This window comes from Prorops nasuta, unplaced genomic scaffold (genome assembly GCF_024137725.1).
Source record: "Prorops nasuta isolate Cenicafe-Biocafe unplaced genomic scaffold, Cenicafe_Pnas_1.2 PNAS00001, whole genome shotgun sequence".
In the NCBI taxonomy this organism is placed as follows: domain Eukaryota; kingdom Metazoa; phylum Arthropoda; class Insecta; order Hymenoptera; family Bethylidae; genus Prorops; species Prorops nasuta.
The window spans coordinates 15,170,937-15,181,715 of record NW_027116798.1 but is presented as its reverse complement, the minus strand read 5'-3'; the positions used below and the strand labels follow the sequence as shown (position 1 = coordinate 15,181,715).

At 32.0% G+C, this 10,779-nt stretch overlaps 2 protein-coding genes across 2 annotated transcripts; both read right to left on the bottom strand.

Moving 5' to 3' along the window:
* Nucleotides 1–1,984: 1,984 nt before the first annotated feature.
* On the bottom strand, nucleotides 1,985–3,958 carry LOC136773025 (uncharacterized). Its single transcript, XM_066726350.1, has 6 exons — nucleotides 3,268–3,958; nucleotides 2,596–3,222; nucleotides 2,428–2,493; nucleotides 2,259–2,351; nucleotides 2,056–2,154; nucleotides 1,985–1,995 (listed from the first exon to the last, which is right to left on the bottom strand). The coding sequence occupies exons 1-6, from the start codon at nucleotides 3,956–3,958 to the stop codon at nucleotides 1,985–1,987; spliced, it is 1,587 nt and encodes a 528-aa protein (XP_066582447.1).
* A 4,322-nt stretch (nucleotides 3,959–8,280) lies between these two features.
* Nucleotides 8,281–10,458, bottom strand: LOC136773018 (protein FAM200A-like). Its single transcript, XM_066726337.1, has one exon. The coding sequence runs from the start codon at nucleotides 10,456–10,458 to the stop codon at nucleotides 8,281–8,283; it is 2,178 nt and encodes a 725-aa protein (XP_066582434.1).
* Nucleotides 10,459–10,779: the final 321 nt, after the last annotated feature.

Genomic DNA, 10,779 nt, shown 5'->3' with positions numbered 1-10,779 from the left:
AGAAAAAGGTCATACAGTCAATCTTGACTTGGTCCAAAGCTTGAAATTACATTGTCAAGTAATTTCTACCCTGTACTTTTCAATACAGAATATGCAACGTGGAAAATTATCTAATGCTATCACTAATTAACAAGATTCATGAACATCGTTTTAAACAGAAATACCTATTTTTGTCATTTTAATATCTTGTTTGCCTATGGGTATTTGTAATGACTCAAATCTGATTTTGTCAATGTGTGCTTGTTTTAAAATGTCAAAATCAATATTTGAAAATTATTTAAAAATGAACATTAAAACAGAATTTAAGGGTTAATCCATATTATTTTAAAAAAGTATTAGCATTCCTATATACATATATATCTATGAAGATAAAATGTACCGAAAACAATATTATGTATTTCTTTTCAAAAAACAATTAGAGGACTTATTGATTAAGAGCAACCCATGCCTGTATATCAGTTATGTATACTATAAAATATCATAATTATAAAGAGTGAATAGTAAAACTTATAGCTGTAAAAATTTTTTCAAATTTTCGAAAGAATCAAGATTTAGGTACATACTTACAATTTTGGAACAAAGATTTTTTAATATATTTTTTAAGCAAATATTTCATTATTAGAATAAACTTCTTCTAACGTTTTAAGACCTTGATAGGTTGTATGGAAAACTTTAAAGGATGCTTGTAATTTGATACTTCAATTTCAGATTAAAATAACTTACAAACACATGGATATATCTGAGTACATAAACACTGATTTAAAAAAAACATACTTTCTTTTAAAATTTAATATCAAATTACTGCGCTTTGCATGAAACAAATCTGTTAGAAAAATAATTTTATGAATTGTTAGAACATTAATTTTTAAAAATTATATTTGTGTTCTCACATATACCTATATGCGTATAAGACATCTATTTAAAAATAAAAAAATCAATGAATAAATAGTTTATTTCAAATGTTTATGGGGCTTATCAAATTTGTGATATGTTAAATACTTTAAACTGATTAAAATGATTAAGACAATTATAACTTTGTAAACTTTACATCCTTATATATTTTATCATAGTTTATATTATCTTTATGACACAAATTTCGAAATTGAAGTTGTTAAATAAACACAAAAAGGCAGTAAATTAAATTATTACAAAATAATTCATAAAGGACAACTCAAAATTTGTTTTCGTATATTGTAGAACGCGCGCGCACGTATCGCACTGACCACTGATATTGAGAAACAATACAAGGAATTCGAAGGGAGCTTAAGTAGCATGTAGCCAAAGTTTGTGACTACCTTTATACTCCCAAGTACCATCACTATCTTTAACATTTGTACAATGTTTTTCTTAAGATAGTATCGTGTTTTAAACCTTTGCTAGGCCTAAAATCTTAAAATTGTAAAATATATGCAAAATTGTAAGGATTTATTAAGAATCTTTAATTTATTGCACACTGTTTTACTATATGACCCCTCTTTTAGCTCCTTTAAATTTACATAATATTATTGGCAGACATTGCTCAACATTCTATTATAAATTTATGAAATAAACTCTAAATATTGAAGATTTTTCATTCTTTAACCCTAAGAATTAGAAAACGTTTTCATACATTCCTACAAAATAATATCATAAACTTTAAATTATTATAACTGAGAATATATAATATGATATAAAATATAATTATAGAAAAATCAAATATATTATTTCCATTAAGTTAATCTTCTTTAATCTTTTTTTTTTGTATTCTGGTTATTTATATAAGCTTTAATTTGCTTAGCTGTTCTGTTTTTATTAAAAACTAACTTATTTAAATCTATAAGCCGCTGACAATCCGCCATAGATGGTAGTGTAAATACGTTTAAGTGAATCTGAAAAGCATCTTCGACAATTTTCTTTTCTTCTTCTGACCAACGTATGCGCGGGATAACTGTAGAAGAAGTTGTGAATATTATTATCATTATTAGATGTCTTAATTAAATAAATTCTATAGTAAAGCTATAAAGTAATAGAAACGAAAATATATTCGCTACAAATTTATATTTGCGATATACTCACAATCAACATTCTTCCTTTTTGTTTTTAAAACGGATTTCTTTACTTGTTCATCGCTTTCATCAGTATCATGATCTTCACTCATGCAATACTCACTTCCAGCTAGATTTGAATAATTAAAATTATAATTAACTTCTAAAAATTTATCAATAAACACAAATAGTATAAATCATTATTTTTTTAATACTTTTCTTTTTAAAACTTACATTCAATTACATCTTTTAATGCTTGATCTCGTTTAGACTTCTGTGTTCTTAGTTTGCGTTTCTTTCGTTGCATATCATATTCGCTTTTCTTATCTAAAAATATAAATATATAAAACAAAAAATCAGTAATTCAATTTATTTCAAATTAAATAAAGTCTTATATTTCTACCTTTATGAAAACGTTTCCTTGTGGATTTTTGTCTTACTTTTTTATAGATTTCAGGTTCATCGATAACTATAAAAATATTAAAAAATTTTTAAATCGCAAAACATAATATATTTAAAACTAGTAATACTTATTAGTGCTAGTAAATAGTTTTTAAAAATATAAAAAAACCTTCTGAATCTTTTGTTACGTTGCACACAGAAGATGATAATGTATCGTCGAAGCTTTCAGGAGTTGATGTTTGTCCTTTATCTTCGATGATTTCTTCAGATACATTTTGAATTAATTTTTTTGACGTAGGAGTTGCAGTTTGCAAAATTTGGGACATTTGGCAGATCTCTCGCACTACTAGCGGCTGCCTATAAAATTGTTTATGAATGTTAATAGCATGACCCAAATAATTGGCTAAGTCTCCAACTTCTTGTTCGTTCAATCCTAGACTAGCACACATAGTAGCTATCTGTTTCCGAAGAGTAGTTCCGCGCAGAGATTTTGGTGATTTAGCTCCACATAATTCTGAAAATTTTCTTAATACATCACAAGCAATCAGGTGCCTATGCTGTCTATTTTCATCTAGAGAAAGCAATGCGAACAAATACTCGTTTATTGGCGACACACCAGCTTTTTTCCTGTATTCCAAAATAAGATTTATAGAATCTTGAATATCTTTATGAACCAAAACCGATACCGTACGACCTAATTTACCACGAATGGTAAATCTTTGGTAGGCATTTGTTGCCTCTTTGCATTTACGGCTCAACGTTTGATATTCTACACTATTTGTATCTCCGTTAATGCCTTAGCATGTACGAAAATCGTTTATAGTTGCCTTTGAAATCTTGCCTTGCCGACGACGATTAAACAGTTGTAGTTCAATGAGGCTAATTTCACTCAATGAGATCCAACATTCGTATGAATAACTTTTCTTTAATTTATTATATGTTTCAATACGTTTATCAGTTAGATATTCATTTAATTTTATGACGTCGTCAGTCGACGGTAAGTAAACTTCTTTAAGTCTATTTCTTTTTACTTGAGCTTCTGTGGCCTTACGGTTGATGCTTTGAAACCCTTGCGTTACCAATTTCACAAAATCTTTCGTCATTTTTTGTTTTTCCTTATCTTCCCTTTCTATATATAATGTCTCCAAAAATTTGCCTATTTGCTTCAAAGCTGTTCCAATAGTTAATATGTTAGTTGGGGATGAAAAAGTACCCTTTTGTACATCATAACCTGCCACAATTCCAGCTGCTCTTAACGAAAATTTGAAATATTTGGGTCTATACAGGGACGCAAAATCAATAATTTCATTGCATAAACCCTTGGCCGTTAAAAGAAACCTTCCTAGAAGTCTTAACTTGGACCTTATCATTGAGTAATTCTCGTGCGAATATTTATCACTTTGGTTGTTCGCATATAATAAGAGCAACTCATCATATCGTATTGAATCTTTAATTTCACCATCCTGAATATAAGGGAAAATATTTTTTCTTACAGTAACATTTGCAATCTCATGTATTTTTCCATCAACCATTCTGCATAATAATTTAGTGGACCTTTGTCCTTTTAAAATATGTTTTGTGCATTGGGCAAAGTGGTGACGTATGTTTGTGCGCATGTAATGCCCTTTACAATGTGCGCAAGCAATATAATCTCTTGGATTTTTATTTTTATTTTTATTGGGTAATCGCCGAACTAGAAAACTGCCGCTATTTATTGCTTCATTCGTGTTATATTCGTAATTTCCTTCTTTACGAATTTTAGAGATGAGATTATTACGCTCCTTAGCGGGAATCTGTACGCGTAGCGAAGGTCCAACTCCAGTCCTCCCCTCCAGCCTCAGCGCCATCTATCGGCAACAGTAGGTAGCGCTGAGCGAAGTTATTATAGTAGGGGAGGTATCCCCCACCACTTGGGCATGCTAGGAGTTATGGTAGAGGGGTCATCTCCCACCACGCGCTCACGCTTCTCCCTTTAGTGGTAAGAAGTGGGAAGGTGGAGGCAGAGATGTTAACTTGTGGGAATTCGGTATCCCCACCACGCCGCCACTAGCTTGCACGCACACAGTGCCAGCGGTACATCGGTGAGCCAACCCCACTACTGTCGCCGCTCGCTGGTCACGCACACAGCTACATCGATACGTGCGTGTCTCGGCTTTCGCCGTTGAAGTTCGGTTAGCTCCGGTGAGGTATGAGTACGAGAGGGATGAATATACTTTTCTCGGACCTCTCTTTCGCTCTCTATTTCACCTAAGTTTAGCCAACGAGCCGCGCGAAACTCCTTTTCCAAGGGTGTCGGCCGGCTCGATGCGCTCGTAAGAGAAATTTATTTTTTGACAATTATAATACAGGAAAATTATTAAATGTTACTATAATTTAACAATTATCCTTAAAATTGTAAAAAATTTTTGTATATAAACAATTATTATGAGATGAAATAAAACTAACAAAGAAATAATATTATCCGTGTAACTAATTGAAAGAAAAAACCCTTATTATATTGCACAAAATGATCACTGAAGTGTGACATTTAAAATTAATTAAATAAAAAATTCTACGAGAATACATGAGATTGATTAATTTGAAAAAATGGTTAAAAATGAGGTAAAAACTCGACCATTTTCTTGCAACATCACTGTACCGATGGTGATTTGGATTTGCAAATATCACAAAATTGTCCAAAATTCATCAATTTCCTATGAAATGCAAAAATCTGACATAATTTCTATGATGAGAGCCTAATAAATGAAAATGTGGGGCGGCTAGGATGTTTCTTCGGTTACTTTCTTGTATGGTACACCTATAAGCGAATGAAATCTCCTAAAAAATATGCCAAAATAATGGCAGGAAATAAAATTGCGCCTTAATATTACAATGTAAAATACAATGTCAAGAAATAGCTCAAACTAACAATTTTCAAACTTGTTTCATGCAAAATTTTAGTGTAGGAGGTACTTCCGCCTTGAAAATTTTGCAAATTCATGTATAATTGTTGATAAATAAATAATTATTGATCCAGAATGCACTTAAAATAAAGGATTATTAAAATTGAGTTTTACACTATGAGCTTTAAAAATCTGACTTTATTTCTATATTGAGAGGCAAATAATTCCGTTGGTCAAGCTTCTTGGCTCTTTTTTCGGCCATAATCTGGTGTAAAATGTCCGAATGAACAAATAGATACTATAAATGATAACCAAATCACGTTGGAATCAAAAGTTGGCTTTCATAGCTATGTTGCAAAATCAAGCCTAGAAATGGCTAAAATTGTCCATTTTCAAACTCATTTTCTACAAAATTGGAGTGTCGTAGCCGCTTCCGGTTGGATTTTTTTGCTATTTCAGGTATAATTGTCAGTAATAATAATAAAAATACCCTCTGATTGCATTGGAATTGAAATATTCATGCAATTGAGTTTTACACTATGAGAATAAAAAATCTGACTTTAAGCACATATTGAGAGGCAAATAACTCAATTTCTCTTGCTTCTCGGCTCTTTTTTCGGCCATAATCTGGTGTAAAATGTTCGAATGAACAAATACATACTATAAATGATCATTAAATCACCTTGGAACCAAAAGTTGACTTTCATAGCTATGTTGCAAAATCAAGCCTAGAAATGGCTAAAATTGTCCATTTTCAAACACATTTAATGGGAATGTGGAGTGTCGTAGCCGCTTCCGGTTGGATTTTTTTGCTATTTCAGGTATAGTTGTCAGTAATAATAATAAAAATACCCTCTGAAAGCTCTGAAATGGTAAGTTTATTGAAATTCAATTTTACCCTATGGGAATCAAAAATCTGACTTTAAGCACATATTGAGAGGCAAATAAATCAATTTCTCTTGCTTCTCGGCTCTTTTTTCGACCATAATCTGGTGTAAATTGTCCGAATGAACAAATACATGCTATAAATTATCACAAAATCACCTTGGAACCAAAAGTTGACTTTCATAGCTATGTTGCAAAATCAAGCCTAGAAATGGCTAAAATTGTCCATTTTCAAACACATTTAATGGGAATGTGGAGTGTCGTAGCCGCTTCCGGTTGGATTTTTTTGCTATTTCAGGTATAGTTGTCAGTAATAATAATAAAAATACCCTCTGAAAGCTCTGAAATGGTAAGTTTATTGAAATTCAATTTTACCCTATGGGAATCAAAAATCTGACTTTAAGCACATATTGAGAGGCAAATAACTCAATTTCTCTTGCTTCTCGGCTCTTTTTTCGACCATAATCTGGTGTAAATTGTCCGAATGAACAAATACATGCTATAAATTATCACAAAATCACCTTGGAACCAAAAGTTGACTTTCATAGCTATGTTGCAAAATCAAGCCTAGAAATGGCTAAAATTGTCCATTTTCAAACACATTTAATGGGAAAGTGGAGTGTCGTAGCCGCTTCCGGTTGGATTTTTTTGCTATTTCAGGTATAGTTGTCAGTAATAATAATAAAAATACCCTCTGAAAGCTCTGAAATGGTAAGTTTATTGAAATTCAATTTTACCCTATGAGAATCAAAAATCTGACTTTAAGCACATATTGAGAGGCAAATAACTCAATTTCTCTTGCTTCTCGGCTCTTTTTTCGACCATAATCTGGTGTAAATTGTCCGAATGAACAAATACATGCTATAAATTATCACAAAATCACCTTGGAACCAAAAGTTGACTTTCATAGCTATGTTGCAAAATCAAGCCTAGAAATGGCTAAAATTGTCCATTTTCAAACACATTTAATGGGAAAGTGGAGTGTCGTAGCCGCTTCCGGTTGGATTTTTTTGCTATTTCAGGTATAGTTGTCAGTAATAATAATAAAAATACCCTCTGAAAGCTCTGAAATGGTAAGTTTATTGAAATTCAATTTTACCCTATGAGAATCAAAAATCTGACTTTAAGCACATATTGAGAGGCAAATAACTCAATTTCTCTTGCTTCTCGGCTCTTTTTTCGACCATAATCTGGTGTAAAATGTCCGAATGAACAAATACATGCTATAAATGATCACAAAATCACCTTGGAACCAAAAGTTGACTTTCATAGCTATGTTGCAAAATCAAGCCTAGAAATGGCTAAAATTGTCCATATTCAAACACATTTAATGGGAAAGTGGAGTGTCGTAGCCGCTTCCGGTTGGATTTTTTTGCTATTTCAGGTATAATTGTCAGTAATAATAATAAAAATACCCTCTGAAAGCTCTGAAATGGTAAGTTTATTGAAATTCAATTTTACCCTATGAGAATCAAAAGTCTCTCTGAATCTCCATACTCAGCGAATAAAGCTTGTTGAATTTCTCTTCGTGTTCCATGAAATATTTCCTATTGGAAAAATGAAAACAATTTTTAATTGTAAATTGTTGCAGTGTTTTTTTTTTTTTTTTTTTTTAAGGGAAAAATGCATCCTGGCACACTTAGTATTACGGAAACATACATTTCTTCCTATTGTGTTCTTTCATTACACAAAAAGTTATAAAACAGTTGTGTAATGTAAGTTCAATTGTTGGAATGAATATATATTTTAGCCGTATACTAAATAGTGTGGGACTCACCATCTCCATGCTTGTGTCGAATTAATATACTTATTAAGTTCGAACTACATGGTTCTTCTGACAGCGCCTACCCACTAAAAAACCCTCCTTTCGCGGTTTACGTATTTTTTCGGTCAATTTTACGTATTTTCTTTGAACTGTCGAATCCGTCAGACACTATTCTCATTTGTCGAATCCGTCAGACATTTTTTCACTTGATTTTATAATTGTCGAATCCGTCAGACATTTTTTCACTTGATTTTATAATTGTCGAATCCGTCAGACATAGTTTCACTCGATTTTATAATTGTCGAATCCGTCAGACATTCCTTCAATTATCGTAAAGTACTTCGTCATCAAAATCACCATCAATATCATCATCGTCATTTGTGTATCCATGAATTGTAAGAGTTACCTTATTTTCGACGTAACTTCTTGCGTATAAATTATCTTTTTCAGTTAATTTTATGTGTTTTTTACTTATTGGCATTGTAATGCTATCATGATTTGTACATTTCAAATAATTTTTAATGACGCAAATTGCATTTAAAGTAGCAGAACTTATACGATTCCTTTTTTTCGTTTTGACATCAGGAATGATTGAAAAGCACCGTTCTGCTTCTGCATTCGAATGTGGAAGTGACCGTACTATACACGATAGTAATTTCAACAAAGGATATTTTTCCTTCCTTTCACATTTAGTTTGCGAAATTTTTATCCACATGTCATCGAAGGAAAGTCTAGACCATTTATATTTCTGATCTGCTGACTCATCGTTAAATAAAGAAAACCATTCTTTTTTTAGCTCTATGTCATTTTTTATACCAAATGTATTGCCAATTTTTAATAATGCTGCAGCCGATGATTCTCTATCTAAGTTAAAAAGTGAGTTCTCGTTATCAAGAACTGTAAAATTTTTATAAAACTCATCATGTATTGGGAAACGGTTACGAATTTCGTCAGCAGCTTTTATTAAAAGTTTTAAACAATTCTTTTTAATATCATGAACTTGCATTTGCGTTAACGTTTCTTTACTCTTTTGGTCTTGCAGATATTCTTCACAATCATATCCTACGTTTATATCTTCCAACGGAATAATATTAATATCCTTGGAAAAATTAATATCACAGAAATTTGCTTGAGCTATGCAAAACTTCAATAATGCAGGTTTCATGAAATTTCTTAAAATAAAAATTAAACTTTCAACCGATTTTGGCTGCAATAAATGCAGTTTTGTTTCGCGTGCTTGAAACTCGGCATTAAAAGTATTGAACTTATTTAAAATAAAATGCAGAAAATACAAATACGCTTTAGTTTCAGCGTTCTGCATACATTGGTGCAATTCATAGGCTTGCATATTATTTTCTGAGGATTGTTCTAATAGAAAGTTATTTAGAACATCCCAATATTCTAATACACGATCAATACATTTATAGCGAGTAAGCCATCGAGTTTCGGCATGCTTCAACAAATTTGTTATTTTTCCTGCAAAACACCTTTGAAATTCCCGAAATATTGCCGTCCGTTTAGGGCTTCCGCTCACGAAATTAACAATTTTCTTCACAAATTCTTCCGGGAATGAAGGTAGCTCTTTACAAGCAGCGGAAGCAACGAGTGACGATAAATGACATATGCATGGAAACGTTATTATATTTGCATTCTTTTCTAATATTTTCGTTCGAAAAGACGAATTTCTACCGATCATAACAGATGCATTGTCACAGGCTATTGCTAATATTTGGCTTAATGGTATTTGTTTTTTTACCATTTCATTATTAAATGCGGAAAATAACTTTTCGGCCGAACAATCTCTTGCGTCAAGATTTATTAATTGCAATAGACGTGTTTGAATTTGCAATGACGCAGGTTCAATATACCGAACCATTATTGAAAACCATTTTTCATTTGTTAAATCCGAAGTCTCATCAACAAATACCGAGAATTTTGTATTTTGTAACGTTTCCGTGAGACTTTGTGTTTCTTCGCGACAAACCACATTAGTTATAATTTTTGATAATTTAACACGTCCTAATGTTATGGCTTGTAGTACTTCCGGTTCCTTGCCTATCTGTTTAAACATATTAACCATTGCGGAGCTTGCTATATACGGGATATTATGTTCTACAAAAAACGTTGACAATCTTATTTCCGCTATTTTAACGCGTTCAAGAAAATCAAATTCTTTTTCCTTCGAAAATTCTGCGGAATTAGATGAGCTACTGGAGCCTTGCGGAATATGCCGATTTGAAAATTGAACAGCATTTTGCACGTGAATGCTGGAGGACTCATGTTTCTGAATTTCCGAATAACCGCAATTTAAAACTTTATCGCAAATTAAACAGTGAAACTTACTACTGTCATCAGGTATCGGCTTTGCCCACTTCATCCAAGATGGGTTCAAATCATACCAATGATATTGAAATTTCTTTTTGTGGCTGCTTTTTCTCTTTTGCGGATTGGAAGACATTCTAGTCTTTTTTGATACCGGGCTATTTTCACTGGAAGACATTTTCCACTCTTCCTATCACTTTAATCACTTTATATCACGAAACTGTCAATTAATCCGAACTTGACAAATTAATAGCTTTAAGGCAAATGCCCAAGATACAAAGGCTTCATCTACTTTTATACATTTATTAAATTGTGTACAAATAAAGGCAGAAATGGGGTAAGGTTCAACGATTTGTAATGTAGGGTTGATGACCTGACGGATAATTAATTAGTTGGCATTAAAAAAAACTGATAGTTTCACTGGGAATCGAACCTGTGACAACAGGATCAGCATTCTTATGCGCTATCCACTCACCCACTACACGACTTCCCCAGAAAA